General features: G+C 44.5%; 1 protein-coding gene across 1 annotated transcript; it reads right to left on the bottom strand.

Moving 5' to 3' along the window:
* Nucleotides 1-226: 226 nt before the first annotated feature.
* LOC141178609 (uncharacterized) lies at nucleotides 227-11,397 on the bottom strand. The gene is made up of 7 exons (XM_073660496.1): nucleotides 11,304-11,397; nucleotides 6,397-6,541; nucleotides 6,089-6,268; nucleotides 5,883-6,006; nucleotides 5,706-5,803; nucleotides 5,417-5,507; nucleotides 227-3,282 (listed from the first exon to the last, which is right to left on the bottom strand). The coding sequence occupies exons 2-7, from the start codon at nucleotides 6,472-6,474 to the stop codon at nucleotides 2,093-2,095; spliced, it is 1,761 nt and encodes a 586-aa protein (XP_073516597.1). The 5' UTR covers nucleotides 6,475-6,541; nucleotides 11,304-11,397; the 3' UTR covers nucleotides 227-2,092.
* Between the last annotated feature and the right edge of the window lie 12,154 nt (nucleotides 11,398-23,551).

Raw genomic sequence — 23,551 nt, 5'->3', positions numbered from 1 at the left:
TTACAGAAATGTATAAAAACAACACTGTAACAAATTTGCTGTTACATTATAACAGTGCACATCCACAGCACACAAAGAGATGGCTCCTTACAGTCAATTCCTGAGATTAAGAAAGATCAATAACAATGATGACACATTTTCCAGACAAGCAAATGAACTCAAAAATAAATTTTCTTAGTCGAGGTTATCCATTACCCCTACTAAATGAACAGACAGAGTCAGTAAAAAAACTCAAAAAGATTTATTAAAACAGAAAGATAAGAAAAAGCAGAGTACTGTAGAGAAGTTAACTTTAACTGTCAAACACAAAGCAATGGATAAGGTGATCCATACAGCTATAAGCCAAAACGGACACCTGATAGAAAGTGACAAAGAGCTAAACGAGAAAGCCAATACTAAACCCCTATCTTCATGTAGAAGTAGTAAATTGGGAGATTTAATAGTCAGAAACAGAACTGAACACAATACAGGTAACTGGCTAGAGACCCTTCAGATGCGGCAGCTGCTCGTTCTACCACCTGCAGATCACAGATAAAAGCTTCCGCTTAGGACCATTGACCTGACATGTGAAGGACTTTGTGTCATGTAGAACTAAGCACATCATATCATAGCATCATACATAGCATAGCATGTGTGGTATACGTCATCTCCCCATGTAAATTCTATAAGAAAGGTAAAACTATAAGACCTCTGTTTATCTGATCTAGAGAACATTATCGCTCTATAATTACTGGAAAGGGAGCTCCTTCACTTAGACGACACATGCATAATTATCATAATGCTGATCCGAACAAAGTGTTTTGCAGGAATAGAAAAGGTCAAGTTCCCTCCACAATTTAGAAATCATCATGTGTTATTATTAAAACAAGAAGCAAGGTGGATTCTTACTTCTGCAGCCCAGGGTCCTTTGCGACTAAATGACAGATTGGATGGGCAACACGGTGACTCAGTGGTTAGCACTGCAGCCTTGCAGCGCTGGGGTCCTGGGTTCAAATCCCACCAAGGACAACATCTGCAAGGAGTTTGTATGTTCTCCCTGTGTTTGGGTGGGTTTCCTCCCACACTCCAGAGACATACTGGCAGGGAATTTAGATTGACAGCACCAATGGAATTAATAGTGGTATATAAGTGAGTGAAATAAATAAAAATAAATGTCCGTGTTTTTTGTAATTATCTTTTAACATGTTTTTAAATTGCACAATGTTTTGCATGCACTGATAATGACAACTATTCTGCACCTGTTTTTTTACAAAAGGAATCAGTGGCTAAGGCATTGTTAGCTGAACCCATTGAAGCACAGCTGCGTGAAACGGCTGTGATTCTCCCTCATTCCCCTGCACACTCCCTGTCCTCCACTCAGTTAGATCCTGCTCCAATGTACTGGAAATAAAGGACTCTTGAATTGCATACCTGGTGAGTGCCGCTTTTCTTCAATTTTGTTGGATGCATTAAATAAGGCCAATGGCACCTCAACCCGAGTAAAGGAATGGGTCAGAGAGTAATTAATAGGACCCCTAACACATCCCCCCGCCTAGGTTGGTCAGGTATCACGTTCTGATGACCACTTCCATTAAAATTGTTACCTTTTTCCCCCAAAAATACCAGCAGAAATTAAATATGTGGTGTACTTTAGGGCTGAGGCTTAATAGTGATTGCAATTTCAGAGTTAGAGTCACTGGGTTACCACGACAGAGAGGGGCCAGAAGACTGCGGTGTCTGGTTTCATGTACTTCTGCACTGGTTAAAAGTACTTCACCATCATATTCAAAAGTGCAGTTTTTTTCCTTGCTAGCAGTGCAAGGGTTAATCTATTTAGTTGAAGCTCCTGGAGCTTTCCTACCTGGATTGTCTCAGCTGTTCAGTGTTGGCCACTCCCCTCTGCTATATAAGCTCACCTCTGACACTTAGGTAATGCCAGTGTTAGTTCTTACTGCCTGGTTCTGGAGTTGGCAGTAGTAGTGGACAACTCCTTTAAGAAGATACAATTTTCAGTTAGAACATTTCCAACATTCTGAACATGAAAAAGGCTTCTCCCCAATGTGACTTCTATGATGTTTATTAAAAGTTGATTCCGTGTAAAACATTTCCCACATTAATTACATGAAAAAGGCTTCTTCACTGTGTGGGTTCTCTGGTGACTAAGAAGGCATGTTTTCTTCACAAAACATTTTCCACATTCTGAACATGAAAATGGCTTCTGCCCTGTGTGAATTCTCTGGTGTCTATTAAGATGTGATTTCCGGTTAAAACATTTTCCACATTCTAAACATGAAAATGGCTTCAGCCCTGTGTGGATTCTCTGGTGTCTATTAAGATGCGCTTTCAGTTTAAAACATTTTCCACATTCTAAACATGAAAATGCTTTCTCCCCTGTGTGACTTCTCTGGTGTGTAACAAGATTTGATTTATGGTTAAAACATTTACCACATTCTGAACATGAAAAAGGCTTCTTTCCTGTGTGAATTATTTGGTGACTTAAAAGATATGATTTGTTCACAAAACTTTGTCCACATTCTAAACAGGAAAATGGTTTCTCCCCTGTGTGAGTTCTCTGGTGTGTTACAAGACTTGATTTATGGTTAAAATATTTCCCACATTCCGAACATGAAAAAGGCTTCTCCCCTGTGTGAGTTATTTGGTGTCTATTAAGATGTGCTTTCAGGTTAAAACATTTTCCACAATCTGAACAGGAAAAAGGCTTCACCCCTGTGTGGGTTCTCTGGTGGTAATCAAGCTGTGTTTTCTGGTTAAAACATTTTCCACATTCTGAACAGAAAAAAGGCTTCTCCCCTGTGTGAAGTCTCTGGTGTGTAACAAGACTTGATTTATGGTTAAAATATTTCCCACATTCTGAACAGGAAAAAGGCTTCTCCACTGTGTGAGTTCTCTGGTGCTTAACCAAATCTGATTTCTGGTTAAAACATCTCCCACACTTGGAACATGCAAACCTATTCTCTGTCGTGTGAATTTTTTGATGTTTTAGAATACACTTTTTGAGGGGAAAACTATTTCCATATTCTGAATGTGAAAATGGCTTCTTTGCTTTAGGAGCAGTTTGTTTTTTAATGTTTGTTTTGTGACTTTGATTTTCCTTAGTAGTCGGTAATGAATCAGAAGACAGGACCTGTTTCAAATGATCAGATGACAGATCTTTGCTGTGAAGGGATGATGGTATATCTGGAGTAATGGCATTCACTTCAATTGTATCCTGTGGGATCTCAAGATCATCTGATTTAAAAATTGAAGATGTCAGCTGTCCCTCTGATCTCCTGGTACAGTCATCTGCCAAGAAGAAAACCAATTATTATTTTACAATAAAATATCCTTGAATTGTATATTTTTGAGCATTTCTACTTAAACTGTCTGTAAAAATGGTAATTTATGTAAAATATTGAATTATTCATCAAGACAATGACAGTTCACAGTCAATAGAAAACCTCATAGGATGAACCAGTGGATCGTAGTGTTCAACTGTTTGTTAATTCTGCCTCCCAAATATGGAATAAAAAGCCACCAAATGATGTTATGTAGGTGAAATAATACCAATAAAAACTTCTACTCCTCTCACAAAAAACAAGTCCCCACTCAGGTCCATCATCTGTCAATGGAAAACCAGAGGTTTCCACATTATTAGTGGCTCAAAGGCTCTTGAAAAGCAACATGGCTTCCATAAACCAATCCAGCAATATCCGCTCCCCCAAAGTCAGATCTCCCCCTCACTTCTGAGCCTTGCAGTGCGCCCAAACAACATTTAGCATCCATGTATTTGACATTCCTATAGTGAGAGGAACCCACTTAATTTACGGTGTGTGTCTCCTGAAGCAAAATCTGGGCACTATGTGTAGGGTAATAAAATGGTATATTTGCAATTTTCTTTCTCCAACATCCACTGCGTGCTAATTTCCAGAAAGTGCCTGTGAAGTCAAAATAGTCACTACTCCTATAGATTATTTCACTGAGGGTTATAATTTCCAAAATGGAGTCACTTTATGGGGATTTCTACTGCTCTGGTTTTCAGCTATTTTGTTATTTTAGAGCTTCTGCAAAAGGTGTGTCCCATCTTCTCTGGGATCTGCTCCTGCGACATCTGCCTCTGTCACCAGGAGCCGCCTTATTCATCCTGCAGGCGGCGCTGGTGATGGAGGAGATGACAGAACCAGAAGCTCTGGGTGATGCAGGTTCTGTCCAGCCCTTGGCTCTGACCCGGCTACATGACTATTCTTCTTCCCATCTCACACCAAAGAACAGCAGGTAACACCATGGCCCAAGCCTAGGGGTGCAAGTCCAGATCCATGTAGAGGGGTAAAAGGGTGATGGGCAAGGCAATCCCTATTTTGGACACTAACTAGTGCAGTCAAAAATTGTGAGTATAGACAATGACATCTATTGAAATGATCAAACTCAACAGTCTTCATCAGTAAACAGTAACTAGTGGTGAAACCTCTCTGGGGTAATTAGAGTATGGGGCTAGGTGGCTCTTAGCTATCTAAAGTATCGTAAGGGCACTTGGAAGAGGCAATGGAGACCTTTTTTTTTTTTTTAAAGACTACCAGGGAGTTACAGACTCACATAAGTGAGGCCGGCCGATCCCACCACAATCAAACTATCACACAGAATTAAGCTGTAAAGAAAGATATGGAATAAAAAAATGTTACATCTCCAACAACGGACTTTATTCATTTATGGTGGACCACTGGAGCTACTATGAGTCCTGACCAGAAGAGTAGACAAAGTGTTAGTGCCCCCATTTCAGGAGAGATTGTGCAGTAATCTGAATTCCTTAGGATTGAAAACAGAATGGAATTTATGATGTGGAGTGAATCCATGAAACCAGGGCTCGAGCCACCACATCTCCTGCAGGCGTGAATAAATGTATATTACAGCCATCAGCCACGCACAGCTTAGAGATATATCATGGCACAGGTGTAATGTTTTTTATGTAGTTTATCACAATCCTATTTGAAGTTAGATGGTTTTAAAAGAAATTGTAAAGTCAGGATAAAGGGAAACTCTGTTGTTATTATACAGAAATTCACACTTGGCCCTCACTGCATGTTTAATGTTGTCGATCATAAAAGTGAAGTTTGGCCAGAAAGACTAGACCTGGTCTTGTAGGGACCATATGACGACATTCAGAAGCAGAAGGGAGAGAAGGCAGATTCATCCAATAAGATATCAGGATTCTAGGAAGCCAACTGGGGGTAGGTGGATCCCGCAGGTTGTAAATTCTATAGAAAAGGGCTTTCAATGCCCAAAGTCATTCGAACAGTTTTGGGTGAAGGAGAATGTTGTGGTCAAGAGGTAAAATGGTCATCACATGATTGTGATACGGCCGGACTACACCACCGATAAAGCAGCCACAGCCGGTGACTGAGGAGAATATGTGACTTCTCTGCATTTAGTGGTTACTACTCACCTGGATGGTTATCTGTAGGAATCTCCTCTTTACACCGCTCATGACCCCTCACATATGTTTCTGTAGCATTAATATAGGTCAGATCTTCACCCTGAAACAAATATTGTAAAAGTCACAGACAGATGGAGAAGTCGCATCTATGATCAGCTCTAATCCTGCCATCTCCACCGTTCTCATTACACAAGTATAAAACATATAATACTGGTGGATAAAACAAGACTGAACACAAGACCTTCACAGCCGTCTACACATCATAGGGGAGATCTCATGACACCATCTCTCCATCTACCTGATGATCCTGAGGAACATTGGGATCTTCTTGCTTACAGTCCTGTGGAAGAAGAGGACGGGGACATCTCTCTGGTGTTGTCCTCTTACTGGATAGATCTGGAGGAAACACATACAGGGACTGAATTCATTCTTTACATATAGATAATTATAGGCCGTGTGTATTTAGTCCTATTACCTGGTGATGTGAGGGGCTGGGGAACCTCCATTATGACGTCCTTATACAGATCTTTGTGTCCTTCTAAATACTCCCACTCCTCCATGGAGAAATAAACAGCGACATCCTGACACCTTATAGGAACCTGACACATACAATGATACTGTCATCCCCCAATCCCTTCATAGCGTTACTGTATAATGTCCCAGCATTCCCAGCAGTGTCACCTCTCCAGTCAGAAGCTCAATCATCTTGTAGGTAAGTTCTAGGATCTTCTGGTCATTGATGTCCTCATGTATCAGGGGGTGAGGTGGAGGTCCTGTGATTGGGCTCAGGGGTCTTCCCCATCCCTCAGACACAGGGTCCTGACAGCGCTCACTAGAGGTCTTCTTCACTACTGTGTAATCCTGGTAATGGAGAGACAGATTAATAAATCTCACTCCAGACATTTCCAGAGTCCTCACCTCTCCAGTTCGTCCATCTGTTATTCCCATAGATAAGAATGATGTAATGTGACATCATCAGAATCTCTCACCTCTCCAGTAAGCCGGAAGAGGATCTCTAGGGTGAGGTGTAATATTCTCTCCGCCATCTTGTCTCTGTCCATATCCATCTTTGATGGGAGAATTAGGAAAATTCTCTTACATAGAAGATCTTCACTGAGAGGATCTGATATTGACCTGAACAAGAAGAAAATGAGCCGATGGAACATCATAAAAATCCTGTGTAATAATACAATTACTGGAGATAATAAGGGAAACATGAGGAGATTTATTATTTTACAGTATTTAGTTTTCTGCTTTACATCTAGTAATAAAACCTATATATTTTAGGCCACAAACAAAAATCAGTTTCTTCCTTGGAGTCTGCAGCTGAACACGTTTCTCATAAACTCATCTTCCTTATTGCTAATTCTCGTCCCATTTACCGACACTGGAATCGGCATTAGCAATACTGCAGGAGATATTCATTACACGTGACATGAGAAATAACTACTTCATGATGAGGACGACACATTCATCATCTACTACGGCTCTAGAAAGATATTTGGCCAGAGTCCATCATTGACTACATCTCCACCGGTCGTCTATATGAATGTTTCCCGTCTTCCCCGGACTGTAATCTTATGTCACGTTAGATCTCATGTCTGATTCACACACAGAAGTTTGATGCTTTTATATATAATTTCACAAGCCCCTACATATAATAAACTTAAGTGCCTTTCATGTGGCACTAAAGGGTGTTTACCCTAATAAATAAATGAAAAAAAAAAACTATTTTTTGTAACCAGGCAAGGTGAAGCAGACAACTGCGGGTTGATATCAGGCTCAGAACGATCCTGGTTATTGACCCTATCCAGCCTGAAAATACGCGCTTTGCCCACCTCTTCTCTATTGCCCTTGTGCGGTGGCAATTGGGGTAATGATAGTTGAGGTTGATGTCAGCTGTGAATTGTCAAAAAACACATTTGGCATCAAGCCCTGGGGTTAGTAATGGAGAAAAAAATACACAGACAGAAAAAAAAAATTATTTGAAGAAAGACTCCCCGACACTCTTCCTGGTTCACCAATTTATTTTTGAAAAAAAAAAACCCATGCAGGTCCGACATAGTCCATGGCGTTCCCATGACGATCCCTGAATCCAACATCCAAAGGCTATGGAGCCTTGTTCAGAGGACGACGCTCTATAGGTCGTAGCAGCAGCCACTCCGGGACCCACTGCATTCCACAAGACCTGGCGGCTCTGATGAGCAGTGACCTCAGTAACTACACCGCACATCAGAGTCACCGAGTCCTCTGTATAATGGCCCCATGTAGTGCCCCACAGTCTAATGGCCTCATACAGTGCCCCAGTGTCTAATGGCCCCACACAGTGGCCCAGTGTCTAATGGCCCCACACAGTGGCCCAGTGTCTAATGGCCCCACACAGTGGCCCAGTGTCTAATGGCCCCACACAGTGGCCCAGTGTCTAATGGCCCCACACAGTGGCCCACAGTCTAATGGCCCCACACAGTGGCCCACAGTCTAATGGCCCCACACAGTGGCCCACAGTCTAATGGCCCCACACAGTGGCCCACAGTCTAATGGCCCCACACAGTGGCCCACAGTCTAATGGCCCCACACAGTGCCCCACAGAATAATGTGCCCCACAGTATCATGGCCCCATATAGTGAACTATAGTATAATGTCTTCCCCATATAGTGCACCACAGTATAATGGTCCCATGTAGTGCATCCTGGTATATGGCCCGTGACATTACTAATAGATGGGGGCACACAGGCGACATTACTAATATATGGGGGCACACAGGAGACATTACTAATATATGGGGGCACACAGGAGACATTACTAACATATGGGGGGCACACAGGGGACATTACTAACATATGGGCGGGCACACAAGGGACATTACTAACATACGGGGGGCACACAGGGGACATTACTAACATTTGGAGGCTCACAGGTGACATTACTAATATATGGGGGCACAGGTGACATTACTAATATATGGGGGCACACAGGGGACATTACTAATATATGGGGGCACACAGGGGACATTACTAATATATGGGGGCACACAGGGGACATTACTAATATATGGGGGGCACACAGGGGACATTACCGATATATGGGGGGCACACAGGCGACATTACTAACATATGGGGGGCACACGGGGCAGTAATACTATTTTGGGCACACAGGGGACATTACTAATATATGGGGGCACACAGGGGACATTACTAATATATGGGGGCACACAGGGGACATTACTAATATATGGGGGGCACACAGGAGACATTACCGATATATGGGGGGCACACAGGAGACATTACCGATATATGGGGGGCACACGGGGCAGTAATACTATTTTGGGCACACAGGGGACATTACTAATATATGGGGACACACAGGGGACATTACTAATATATGGGGGCACACGGGACATTACTAATATATGGGGGCACACAGGGGACATTACTAATATATGGGGGCACACAGGGGACATTACTAATATATGGGGCACACAGGAGACATTACTAATATATGGGGCACACAGGGGACATTACTAATATATGGGGGCACACAGGGGACATTACTAATATATGGGGGCACACAGGGGACATTACTAATATATGGGGGCACACAAGTGACGTTACTAATATATGGGGGCACACAAGTGACGTTACTAATATATGGGGGCACACAAGTGACGTTACTAATATATGGGGGCACACAGGGGACGTTACTAATATATGGGGGCACACAGGGGACGTTACTAATATATGGGGGCACACAGGGGACGTTACTAATATATGGGGGCACCCAGGGGACGTTACTAATATATGGGGGCACCCAGGGGACGTTACTAATATATGGGGGCACCCAGGGGACGTTACTAATATATGGGGGCACCCAGGGGACGTTACTAATATATGGGGGCACCCAGGGGACATTACTAATATATGGGGGCACCCAGGGGACGTTACTAATATATGGGGGCACCCAGGGGACGTTACTAATATATGGGGGCACACAGGGGACGTTACTAATATATGGGGGCACACAGGAGACGTTACTAATATATGGGGGCACACAGGAGACGTTCCTAATATATGGGGGCACACAGGAGACGTTACTAATATATGGGGGCACACAGGAGACGTTACTAATATATGGGGGCACACGGGGACGTTACTAATATATGGGGGCACACAGGGGACGTTACTAATATATGGGGGCACACAGGGGACATTACTAATATATGGGGGCACACAGGGGACATTACTAATATATGGGGGCACACAGGGGACATTACTAATATATGGGGGTACACAGGGGACATTACTAATATATGGGGGCACACAGAAGACATTACTAATATATGGGGGCACACAGAAGACATTACTAATATATGGGGGCACACAGGGGGACATTACTAATATATGGGGGCACACAAGGGACATTACTAATATATGGGGGCACACAGAAGACATTACTAATATATGGGGGCACACAGGGGGACATTACTAATATATGGGGGCACACAAGGGACATTACTAATATATGGGGGTACACAGGGGGCATTACTAATATATGGGGCACACAGGCGACGTTACTAATATATGGGGGCACACAGGGGGCATTACTAATAAATGGGGGCACATAGGGGACATTACTAATATATGGGGGCACACAGGGGACATTACTAATATATGGGGGCACACAGGGGACATTACTAATATATGGGGGCACACAGGGGACATTACTAATATATGGGGGCACACAGGTGACGTTACTAATATATGGGGCACACAGGCGACGTTACTAATATATGGGGGCACACAGGTGACATTACTAATATATGGGGACACACAGGTGACGTTACTAATATATGGGGGCACACAGCGGACATTACTAATATATGGGGGCACACAGGAGACGTTACTAATATATGGGGCACACAGGCGACGTTACTAATATATGGGGGCACACAGGTGACATTACTAATATATGGGGACACACAGGTGACGTTACTAATATATGGGGGCACACAGCGGACATTACTAATATATGGGGGCACACAGGGGACATTACTAATATAGGGGGGCACACAGGGGACATTACTAATATATGGGGGCACACAGGTGACATTACTAATATATGGGGACACACAGGTGACGTTACTAATATATGGGGGCACACAGCGGACATTACTAATATATGGGGCACACAGGGGACATTACTAATATATGGGGGCACACAGGTGACATTACTAATATATGGGGACACAGGTGACGTTACTAATATATGGGGGCACACAGCGGACATTACTAATACATGGGGGCACACAGGGGACATTACTAATATATGGGGGCACACAGGGGACATTACTAATATATGGGGGCACACAGGGGACATTACTAATATATGGGGGCACACAGGGGACATTACTAATATATGGGGGCACACAGGGGACATTACTAATATATGGGGGCACACAGGGGACATTACTAATATATGGGGGCACACAGCGGACATTACTAATATATGGGGGCACACAGGGGACATTACTAATATATGGGGGCACACAGGGGACATTACTAATATATGGGGACACACAGGTGACGTTACTAATATATGGGGGCACACAGCGGACATTACTAATATATGGGGGCACACAGGAGTTGTGGCCGCTGCAGGTGAATATTATCATGTGGAGTCACAGGGGGAAAAGGGAGAATTATTACAGAGGGGAGGACATTACTCTCTGGAGGACAGGAGGAAACCGCAATCACTGCACACACAGATAGGAATCGCAGGTGTGAATAAGGACTATAGTGAGTGCGATAATAATGTGCACAGTGCTGCGGAGTATGGCGGCGATATAGAAGGAAGAGGAAGAAATAATTCACAAAGAGAATAACGAGAAGTCTGCACAGACCTCCAGCTGCAGAGCCACACCCCGGAAAAGGAGGAGCAACCTGGGAAAAAGGCAACCGAGCCGCCACCACATATATGGCTGCTCTGTGCGCACAGGAGCTGTGATGAGGTCACAGGAGGGGAGGAGTCAGGGGTCACATGATCAGGGGCCTCAGTGGATGCAGGACTCTGCTGTGCTGGTTGTCATGGTGCTGGATGAGCTGAAGTTTATGTGTGGGGTCAGGAGGGGTTTACAGTGTGGATGTAGCAGAGCCGCGTGTGTACGAGGTGTACGGAGCAGAGCCGGGTGTGTACGAGGCGTACGGAGCGGAGCCGCGTGTGTACGAGGCGTACGGAGCGGAGCCGCGCGTGTACGAGGTGTACGGAGCAGAGCCGCGTGTGTACGAGGTGTACGGAGCAGAGCCGCGTGTGTACGAGGTGTACGGAGCAGAGCCGCGTGTGTACGAGGTGTACGGAGCAGAGCCGCGTGTGTACGAGGTGTACGGAGCTGAGCCGTGTGTGTACGAGGCGTACGGAGCAGAGCCGCGTGTGTACGAGGTGTACGGAGCGGAGCCGCGTGTGTACGAGGTGTACGGAGCAGAGCCGTGTGTGTACGAGGTGTACGGAGCAGAGCCGCGTGTGTACGAGGCGTACGGAGCAGAGCCCTGTGTGTACGAGGTGTACGGAGCAGAGCCGCGTGTGTACGAGGTGTACGGAGCAGAGCCGCGTGTGTACGAGGCGTACGGAGCAGAGCCGCGTGTGTACGAGGTGTACGGAGCAGAGCCGCGTGTGTACGAGGTGTACGGAGCGGAGCCGCGTGTGTACGAGGTGTACGGAGCGGAGCCGCGTGTGTATGAGGTGTACAGAGCAGAGCCGCGTGTACTAGGTGTACGGAGCGGAGCCGCGTGTGTACGAGGTGTACGGAGCGGAGCCGCGTGTGTACGAGGTGTACGGAGCGGAGCCGCGTGTGTACGAGGTGTACGGAGCGGAGCCGCGTGTGTACGAGGTGTACAGAGCGGAGCCGCGAGTGTACGAGGCGTACGGAGCGGAGCCATGTGTGTACGAGGTGTACAGAGCGGAGCCGCGAGTGTACGAGGCGTACGGAGCGGAGCCATGTGTGTACGAGGTGTATGGAGCGGAGCCGCGCGTGTACGAGGCGTACGGAGCGGAGCCGCGCGTGTACGAGGCGTACGGAGCGGAGCCGCGCGTGTACGAGGCGTACGGAGCGGAGCCGCGCGTGTACGAGGCGTACGGAGCGGAGCCGCGCGTGTACGAGGCGTACGGAGCGGAGCCGCGCGTGTACGAGGCGTACGGAGCGGAGCCGCGTGTGTGCGAGGTGTACGGTGCGGAGCCGCGCGTGTGCGAGGCGTACGGAGGAGCGGAGCCACGCGTGTACGAGGCGTACGGAGGAGCGGAGCCGTGCGTGTACGAGGCGTACGGAGGAGCGGAGCCGCGCGTGTACGAGGTGTACGGAGCGGAGCCGCGCGTGTATGAGGTGTACAGAGCAGAGCCGCGTGTACTAGGTGTACGGAGCGGAGCCGCGTGTGTACGAGGTGTACGGAGCGGAGCCGCGTGTGTACGAGGTGTACGGAGCGGAGCCGCGTGTGTACGAGGTGTACGGAGCGGAGCCGCGTGTGTACGAGGTGTACAGAGCGGAGCCGCGAGTGTACGAGGCGTACGGAGCGGAGCCATGTGTGTACGAGGTGTATGGAGCGGAGCCGCGCGTGTACGAGGCGTACGGAGCGGAGCCGCGCGTGTACGAGGCGTACGGAGCGGAGCCGCGCGTGTACGAGGCGTACGGAGCGGAGCCGCGCGTGTACGAGGCGTACGGAGCGGAGCCGCGTGTGTGCGAGGTGTACGGTGCGGAGCCGCGCGTGTGCGAGGCGTACGGAGGAGCGGAGCCGCGTGTGTACGAGGTGTATGGAGCGGAGCTGCATGTACGAGGTGTACGGAGCATGTATGAAGTGTATGGAAGCAACACAAGTTTTTTCTACAGACAGTTCTTCCTCTTCAGAAGGGAATTTGTATAGCTCCTCTGATAATATCTACAGGACTTGCAGACAGCAGATAAGGACATGGTGGGAAATTGCGAGTTTTGAAACTTATTTTCAGAGGAGGATCGTATATGGGGGTCTGAGAATCCCAGTCCTTCCTGATGCACATAGAGATGATGAGGCGTTTATGAAAGGTTGGGAAGATCTCCTGACAGCTCCTTACGGATGATTAATCACCTTCTCGAATATGAGAAGAACCTGTTACTGATGAATCAAAAATTAGAGAAAGAGATGAGAGAAATTCAACAGTTTGCTTCACAGCCTGATTTCGTGAATTTGGAGTTAAAATTACAAAAAATCTTGAAATATTTAATAGGGACATCAAAGAAAAGAAGCATCGGGAGTTTATATGAGATCTGACTTCGAGACAGGAGAGGTCTAAAAAAATAAATGCAGAGGGCAAAGATCAACAAGACCCAGGTTTGCTGACCTTTCGCGTACTGATCTATCGGAGTCTGATCGCGCTGTCAGTGGGCAGGGAGATTTTAGGTTAGGAATGAAGAGAAAGCGCGGATATAAAAGGAATCGGAGACAAAGGAAATTGTCCTTCTCTAAATCATTGGGGGGACAATTTGTGGAACAATTCAAAATTGTTTTCCAGAATCCCCCTCTCCTGCTTATTTTCATCTACATTAACCACTATGAGAACAGAACCAGTAACTCAGGGAGTGGAAAGCTCAGCCCACTTTACCTGCTGTGTTTAGACATATGATGTCAACGGGAACACCAATTGTCCCCCAAATGTCAGTAGCGACAGCTTTACCTGCAACCCCCATGACTATGACAACAGCAATGCCATCAATAGGCGCCACTGGACAGACTTTCCCTTTTTTAGGGAACAAATAATAGACATAGAAAGTAATAATAGGTCTCTCGGTAATGATGATAATTTACAGATTTTCACTTAGTGACATACAGATAGGACTTCTAAGGAAAGGGCTGTCATTTACTCCAACCCCAAGGTTTGATCTCTTTGTATGGACGAAGGATGTCAACTTATTCGCCCGTAAACTGGCCTTGCATAAATATCATGCAATTAACCCCTTGATGACCGGAGCAGTTTGCATTTTTGATTTTTGCTCCCCTTGTTCCCAGAGGCATAGCGTTTTTATTTTTCTGTCAATATGGTCGTGTGAGGGCTTATTTTTTGTGGGACAAGTTGTACTTTTGCACGCCATCGCTGGTTTTATCATATCATGTACTGGAAAACGGGGAAAAAAATCCAATTGCGGTGAAATTGCAAAAAAAAGTGCAATACCACAGTTGTTTGTTTTCTTTACCATGTTCGCTGAATGCTAAAACTGACCTGCCATTATTATTCTCCAGGTCATGATGAGTTCGTAGACACCAAACATGTATAGGTTCTTTTTTATTTACGTGGTGAAAAAAAATCCAAAGTTTGCTGAAAAAAAAGTCCATTTTCCGAGACCCGTAGCGTCTCCATTTTTCGTGATCTGGGGCCGTATCTACCATTTTGGGGTAGATCCGATGTTTTGATCGCTTGTTATTGCATTTTATTGCAATGTTGCGGTGACTAAAAAAACGTAATTTTGGAGTTTAGAATTTTTTTTCTCATTACGCCGTTTACCGATCAAATTAATTCTTTTTTTAGATTGATAGATCGGGCGATTCTGAATGCGACTATACCAAATATGTGTATGTGTTTTTTTTTTTTATTGTTTTATATTTAATGGGGCGAAAGGGGGCGATTTAAACTTTTATATATTTTTTATTTTTTTAATATTTTTAAAAACATTTTTTTTATTTTTTGCTTGCTTCAATAGTCCATGGGAGACTAGAAGCAGCACTTGCCTGATCGGCTCTGCTTCATACAGGCGATGAGCAGATCATCTGTATGTAGCAGAAATGCTCACTGGCTATGAGCACTGACCACTGGGCGGCACTCATAGTAGTCTTGACATGACAACGACAGGGGTCTGCTGCAGACCCCAGGTTGTCATGTCAACCCATTGGTGACCCACGATCATGTGACGGCGTCACTGATGGGCGGGGCTAATGCCACACTTCCGGCACGGTGATGTTAAATGCCGCTGTCAGAGATTGACAGCGGCATTTAACTGGTTAACAGCCGCGGGTGGATCGCGATTCCACCCGCGGCTGTTGCGGGCGCATATCAGCTGTATAGATCAGCTGACATGTGCCCGGTTCAGTGCAGGCTCAGCGCCTGAGCCCTTGCTGAACCAGGGGTACCGACATGGTGCATATTAGTTCGTACCACGTCGGTAAGGGGTTAAATCATTAGAACCCATATTGATGAAGGAGAAGGAGGAAGAGGTAATACATTAGAAGACCTGGGAGCTTACTCAATGACTTCTGACTCACCCAGTCCTCCTTTTTCAAATTTAAGATCTAAGGGCAAAAATATCCCACCTGTTGCACAATATCACTACATATACAGTACAGACCAAAAGTTTGGACACACCTTCTGATTTAAAGATTTTTCTATATTTTCATGACTGAAAATTGTATTCACACTGAAGGCATCAAAACTATGAATTAACACATGTGGAATTATATACTTAACAAAAAAGTGTGAAACAACTGAAAATATGTCTTATATTCTAGGTTCTTCAAAGTAGCCACCTTTTGCTTTGATGACTGCTTTGCACACTCTTGGCATTCTCTTGATGAGCTTCAAGAGGTAGTCACCGGAAATGGTTTTCACTTCACAGGTGTGCCCTGTCAGGTTTAATAAGTGGGATTTCTTGCCTTATAAATGGGGTTGGGACCATCAGTTGTGTTGTGCAGAAGTCTGGTCTGAATAGACTGTTAGAATTTGTATTATGGCAAGAAAAAAGCAGCTAAGTAAAGAAAAACAAGTGGCCATCATTACTTTAAGAAATGAAGGTCAGTCCGAAAAATTGGGAGAACTTTGAAAGTGTCCCCAAGTGCAGTTGCAAAATCCATCAAGCATTACAAAGAAACTGGCTCACATGAGGACCGCCCCAGGAAAGGAAGACCAAGAGTCACCTCTGCTTCTGAGGATAAGTTTATCCGAGTCACCAGCCTCAGAAATTGCAGGTTAACAGCAGCTCAGATTAGAGACCAGGTCAATGCCACACAGAGTTCTAGCAGCAGACACATCTCTTCAACAACTGTTAAGAGGAGACTTTGTGTAGCAGGCCTTCATAGTAAAATAGCTGCTAGGAAACCACTGCTAAGGACAGGCAACAAGCAGAAGAGACTTGTTTGGGCTAAAGAACACAAGGAATGGACATTAGATCAGTGGAAATCTGTGCTTTGGTCTGATGAGTCCAAATTTGAGATCTTTGGTTCCAAACACCATGTCTTTGTGTGACGCAGAAAAGGTGAACGGATGGACTCTACATGCCTGGTTCCCACCGTGAAGCATGGAGGAGATGGTGTGGGGGTGCTTTGCTGGTGACACTGTTGGGGATTTATTCAAAATTGAAGGCATACTGAACCAGCATGGCTACCACAGCATCTTGCAGCGGCATGCTATTCCATCCGGTTTGTGTTTAGTTGGACCATCATTTATTTTTCAACAGGACAATGACCCCAAACACACCTCCAGGCTGTGTAAGGGCTATTTGACCAAGAAGGAGAGTGATGGGGTGCTACGCCAGATGACCTGGCTTCCGCAGTCACCAGACCTGAACCCATTCGAGATGGTTTGGGGTGAGCTGGACCGCAGAGTGAAGGCAAAAGGGCCAACAAGTGCTAAGCATCTCTAGGAACTCCTTCAAGATTGTTGGAAGACCATTTCCGGTGACTACCTCTTGAAGCTCATCAAGAGAATGTCAAGAGTGTTCAAAGTAGTCATCAAAGCAAAAGGTGGCTACTTTGAAGAACCTAGAATATAAGACATATTTTCAGTTGTTTCACACTTTTTTGTTATGTATATAATTCCACATGTGTTAATTCATAGTTTTGATGCCTTCAGTGTGAACGTACAATTTTCATAGTCATGAAAATACAGAAAAATCTTTAAATGAGGTGTGTCCAAACTTTTGGTCTGTACTGTATATGATAGATAATAGATAAATAAATGATAAATAGATAACAGATAGATAATAGATAGATAATAGATAGATATATGGATAGATGATAGATAAATGGATAGATGATACGAGGGTCAGTCAATAAGTAATGCCTCCTATTTTTTTTCTCCTTAAGGTAGTTATGTTAAATATTCGAATTTGGCGCAATTCCTCAAACCTTCTTCTCCAATCCACAGCAATTGCAACTTCCTGCACCAACAGGTGGCAGGACTGTATCCGTTTGCAAAATGGCTGACATCGATGTTCGTATTAGACAACGTTCTGTGATTGAATTCTTGCATGCAGAAGGTGAAACGCCCATTCGAATTCATGAGAGACTGAAAAATGTGTCCGGTGATGCAGCAGTGGATGTCAGTACTGTTAGACGATGGGTTCATCGCTGTAACACAGCTGAAGGGCCATCACCGTTGGCTGACAAAATGCGGAGTGGCAGGCCAGTAACCGCAGTGACTCCAAGCAACATTCAGCGAGTCGATGACATCATTCGTGGTGACCGCCGGGTGACTGCAGATGAATTGTGTGGCATTATCTGCCTCAGTAAAGGCAATGTGATGAAAATTATTCCACAACTGGGATACAGAAAAGTTTGTGCACGGTGGGTCCCAAGAATGCTTTTTACCATGCTGGAATACATGCCCTTGTTAAACGGTGGACCAAGACAGTGGAAATGGATGCAGATTATATTGAAAAGTGACAAATTAATCGTTAATGTTGTCGTTTTCAACCTATGTAATTGTATTTGAATTTCTTGCCAATTAAAAGGAGAAAAAAAATATTCATTACTTATTGACTGACCCTCGTAGATAGAAAATAGACGATAGATAATAAATAGATAGATAGATAATAGATATATAATATATAGATGATAGATAATAAATATATGATAAATACATAGTTGATAGAGAGATAATAGATCGATGATAGGTAATAGATAGATGACAAATAGATAGATGATAGGTAATAGATGATAGATAGATGATAAGTAATAGATGATAAATAAATATAGATAATAGCTGATAGGTAATAGATGATAAATAGATAGATGATAGATAGATAATAGAGAGATTATAGATAGATATATGGATAGATATATGATAGATAATAGATGATAAATAGATGATAGATAGATAATTGATAGATGATAGATAAATGATTAATAGATAGATAATAGATAGATGATAGATAGATAATAGATGATAGATAATAAATAGATAATAGATAGATAATAGATAGATGATAGATAATACATAGATGATAGATAGATAATAGATAGATGATAGATAATAGATACATAATGGATAGATAATAGATTGATGATAGATAAGGGACTCCGGTCTCTTCCTCATGGACTGGTGACACCTAAGATGTCTGACAGCAGCTCGCTGGTGACATCATTATTTATCTTCGTCAGCCGTTAAAGACATCAGAGCTCAAGGACCATCTTGTTTCCCACTGAGAGCAATCTGTAATTATCTGCAAACTGGGGGGACACAGACCCCACCTATAATCCAGCACAGCAGAGTCCTGCACCCACTGAGGCCCCTGGTCATGTGACCCTGACTCCTCCCCTCCTGTGATCTCATCACAGCTCCTGTGCGCACAGAACAGCCATATATGTGGTGGCGGCTCTGCAGGTGGAGGTATGTGGAGATTCCTCATTACTCTCTATCCGGATATTCCTCTCCCTTCTATATTGCCTCCATACTCCGCAGCACTGTACACACATTATTATCACCGTTGAGCTTGAGGAAGCGAGAGGAGAAGGAGGAAGATATGGCTGATGGACAGCAGAGAGGTGACGTCTGGGCCAGAGAGGTAGATCTGGGTGTCATCAGCGTACAGATGGTGCTGGAAGCCATGGGGATTTATGAGCTGTCCTAGGCCAAGGGTATAGATGGAGAAGAGTAGGGGTCCTAGGACAGAGCCTTGGGGGACTCCAACAGAGAGGGGGCGGGATGAGGAGTTAGTGTGGGAGTGGAGACGCTGAATGTGCAGCTGGAAAGGTATGAGGAGATCCAGGATGGGTCGAGGTCTGGTTTCGCCAAAGGAAGAGAGGATCTGTAGTAGGAGGCAGTGGTCAACTGTGTCGCAGGCAGAGGACAGGTCTAGAAGCAGGAGTATGGAGAATTGTCTGTTAGCTTTGGCTGTAAGTCATTAGTAATTTTGGTCAGGGCAGTTTCAGTGGAATGATGGGGGCTGAAGCTGGATTGTAGGTTGTCGAAGAGCAAGTTAGATGAGAGATGGAAGGAAAGTTTAGCGTGAACATGTTGATGAAGGAGTTTGGAAGCGAATGGGAGCAGCGATATGGGGCGATAGCTTGACATAGCGGTCGGGTCGAGGGATGGCTTTTTGAGGGCAGGCGTGATTGTGGCATGTTTGAAAGCAGAAAGGAAGGTACCAGAATATTGATAGAAGAGGTGGGTTAGGGCCGGGATAAGTAGGGTAGTTAGGTTGGGGAGGAGGTGGGATGGGGTCGAGTGCACAAGTGGTGAGGTGTGATTTGGAGAGGAGGCGAGTAAGCTCTCCTTCAGTGATGTTGAAGAGGGAGGTAATAGGAAAAGGGAATTGGTCTGGTACACAAAGGGGTTGTGGTGGTGGTAAAATAAAGACTTGCCTTAATTGGTAGATCTTTTTTTTGAAGTGTGTGGCAAAGTCCTCAGCATGATGTGGCCATCTCATCATTATTCCTGTCTGTCCTCAGGCTAAGGCTCATTATAACTTTGAACATCACAATGTGCCCTGGACTAACATCAGAGAGGAGTATCATAGAAGAGGATTCCCCTTTCAGTGTTCTGTACACAGTCTACGAGCCTGTGTAACAAATGCAATAATCAGCATTACTCACCTTCCCCTGCTCCTGTGCCGGCTCTCTGCTGCTGCTCGGGTCTTCTTTATAGGCTGCAGTGGTGATGTCATGTCTTTAGCGTGTGTGACAACTGCAGCCAGTCACTGAGCTCAACGAGTCATACTGAATAAATAGTCATCAGTTCTGAGATCAGTGGTTGACTGCAGCGGTCTAATGCTCTACAGGTGTGATGTCACCAGGGCTGAAAATTTAGTATCTACCAATTTTTTCGTGTCGCCATTTTCTGAGACCTGTAACTATTTTCATTCTTCCATCGATGGTCCGGTTTCAATGATTATTTCTTGTTTTCTTTGTTTTTGTTGATACAATTTTGGAGGAAATATGACATTTTAATAGCTTTGTATTACATTTTTATGTGGAATTGAAGTGATCAAAAAACATTATTCGTAGTGTTTCAATTTATACCACATGGGAAAAAATATTTCAAAATGTTATTAATTCAGGCAGTTACGTGCATGGCAATACCGAATAATGTTTTCAATGTATTACATTTTGCTATTTACTTTGGGGGGAGGGGAATGATATAAACATTTATTGTTGTGTGTTTTTTAATATTTTGTCTTTTTCATATATATATTTTTCATTACTCTCCTTGTCCTGCCCATTTGTCTCCACTTCCACATAGTGCTATAACCATCTATAGTGCCCTATAAAGTAATAGCCCCCCTCTCATTGCCATATGCAGTAATGATCCTCATCTTTGTTAGCCCCCATAGTTTTAGTGGCCCACAGCCCACACCGCTAATAGGGGCTTTCTTCTCTTTTGCTCTAATCTACAGGATATGGTTGTAATCATTTATTTTTTGTAACTCCTGAGCATGCACTGCACCCTGCTAGTTGCTACCATGCCAGTGTTTCTTTTTGTATTACCATAAAAAAACAGTGCACCCCTAATACACATTAACATAACTGAGAGATTTAAACTTGCTTATAACATATCATAATCACAATGGAGACAAACTTCAGAATATTGCCCAACTATTTTCACTTTTTGGCTTTGTCAGGGGTGAGATGTGTAATCCACGTTCTATGGATTGAGGGATGATTCCTGAACATTGCACCCATAGCTTATAGTAGGTGAGAATAAAAAATAGTTTTCTTGATCACTTTGAAACATACACTGTGCGTGCAATTATTAAGCAAGTGAATATTTTGACCATATGATCATTTTTATGCAAATTTTACAAATGCAAGTTATATAAACATTTGTTAGTGGATGAAGTACTGTATTTTTCAGACTATAAGACGCACCTTTTTTCCTCCAAAATTTTGGAGATAAGTCGGAGGTGCGTCTTATAGTCCGATATAAATAAATACTGTGGCTGTGAGGGAAGCTACAGTGACAGTGGCAAAGTAATGGGGCACAGGAGGCAGCAGCCGCCTGCTGCAGCCTACACTGTGCCCCCTACTAAAGAAAATGAATATTCACTGCTCCCCACGCCCAGTGAATATCCCATGGGTGTGGTGAATATTAATGGACTTTGATAGCGGGCATGTTGACAGCCGAGCACAGCAGGAGCCGTGCTACGGCAACAGCGTGCGCGCTATTAGGGAGAATGAAGGTCACTGCTCCCCACGCACGCAGTCCCAGCGTGGGGAGCAGTGACTATTCCGGCACAGAGCGGAACACAGCGCTGGAGGAGAGAGGAGGTGAGTATGATTGTTTATTTTTTCTGTGCAGTGTGATGGAGATCAGGGGGTGCCAAGCATACCAGGATGTGGGGGGCATACATACAGGGATGAAGGGGGCCATACATACAGGGATGAAGGGGGCCATGCATGCAAGGATAAAGGGGGCCATGCATACAGGGATGAGGCATAAGAGGGGCCATGCATACAGGGATGAGGCATAAGGGGCCATACATACGGAGATGAAGAGGTCCATACATACAGGGATGAAGGGGGCCATACACACAGGGATGACGAGTGCCATACATACCAGGAAGAGGAATGAAGGTACCGTACATAGGAAGAAGAGGGATGAAGGTGCCATACATGCCAGGATGGGTGTGAGGGGGGCCATACATACCAGAATGAAGGGTGCCATACATACCAGGAAGAGGGAAGAGGGGGCCATGCATATCAGGATGGGGATGAGGGCCACATATAACAAGGAAAAGGGGGCCGTATATACCAGGATGGGGCATATTAACAGAATTGGGGGACAATACCCCTGTAACAGTGTCAGCAGTAGACCCCCTCCCCCTTAACAGGGCATCATGACCACATTTTTGTCTTAAATTTTTTTTTCTATTTTCCTCCTCTAAAACCTAGGTGCATCTTATGGTCCGGTGCGTCTTATAGTCCGAAAAATAAAGTAGATCGGGTGATGTGTATTTGTGTAATGAGGGGTGTGTGGCCTATGGATATTGACACCCTTTATCGGGGGGGGGGAATTATTGGACAGCTTCTTGTCCTCAGACAAAATCGGCCAAAAAGAGTTTTAACTGACTCTAAAAAGTCAAAAATGGTTAAAAGTCTTACAGAGGGATGCAACACTCCTTAAATTGCTCAGATATTGGGGAGTGACCACAGAAACTTCAAAAGTCTAGAGGGTTGCAAAAAATATATACAGAATAACATTAACTGCAAAAGATTTCAGAAGACTCAAACGTGAAGCGACCAGGAAGATATTATCCTCCAGTGCTGTCGTATTCCAGAATTGCAGCCTCCCTGGAGGCCCAGAAGAACTAGGTGTTCAGTGCTCAGAGACAAGGCCGAGGCTGAATATCAATCACCACCAACAAGACACAAGTGCAAACATCAAGACTTAACCAAAAGAAAGCTGAAAAAAGATTTTTTTAAAGGTTTTATGGACTGATGAGAGTGACTCTCAACGGAGCAGATGGATGGGCCCATGGCTGGATCATTACTGGGCACAGACCTAGACTTCAACTCAGACGCCAGCGAGATGGAGTTGGGCAATGCTATGGGCTGGTATTATTACAGATGAGCTAGTTGGACTTTTTTTAATTGAATATGGACTCAAAATCAAATCCCAAACCTACTGCCAGTTTTTAGATGACACTTTCTTTAAACAGAGGTACAGAAAAAATCTGCATCTTTAAAAAAAAAAAAACAGCAGGATTGTTCTGCGGGAGAATGCTCAATGGCAGCATCAAAGTCTTCACTGCTCAGTACCCGGAAAGGCCTTAAAGATGAAAGAGTAATGACATGACCTTTTCCTCACTGGACCTAAACCTTCCGGAGAACTTTTGAGCTTTTCTTAAACTCGAGATTTAAGGTGAAGGAGAACAGTCCCCTCTTTGATAAGTGTCAGGGGGCTGTGCCTGGTGCTGCCCACAAA

Source organism: Phyllobates terribilis, unplaced genomic scaffold (assembly GCF_046119375.1).
Source record: "Phyllobates terribilis strain yellow unplaced genomic scaffold, ASM4611937v1 Scaffold_29__1_contigs__length_15306474, whole genome shotgun sequence".
In the NCBI taxonomy this organism is placed as follows: domain Eukaryota; kingdom Metazoa; phylum Chordata; class Amphibia; order Anura; family Dendrobatidae; genus Phyllobates; species Phyllobates terribilis.
The sequence above is the reverse complement of the archived record's forward strand: the minus strand, read 5'-3'. Positions and strand labels throughout refer to the sequence as shown.

Bases quoted from the DNA above. Each gene is read 5' to 3' on its own strand.
- LOC141178609 (XM_073660496.1), bottom strand. From the start codon at position 6,474: ATGGATATGGACAGAGACAAGATGGCGGAGAGAATATTACACCTCACC. The intron at 6,007-6,088 runs GTGACACTGCTG...TGTATGTGTCAG, and splicing joins TTGAGCTTCTGACTGGAGAG to GTTCCTATAAGGTGTCAGGA. The intron at 5,804-5,882 runs GTAATAGGACTA...TGTTTCCTCCAG, and splicing joins CCAGCCCCTCACATCACCAG to ATCTATCCAGTAAGAGGACA.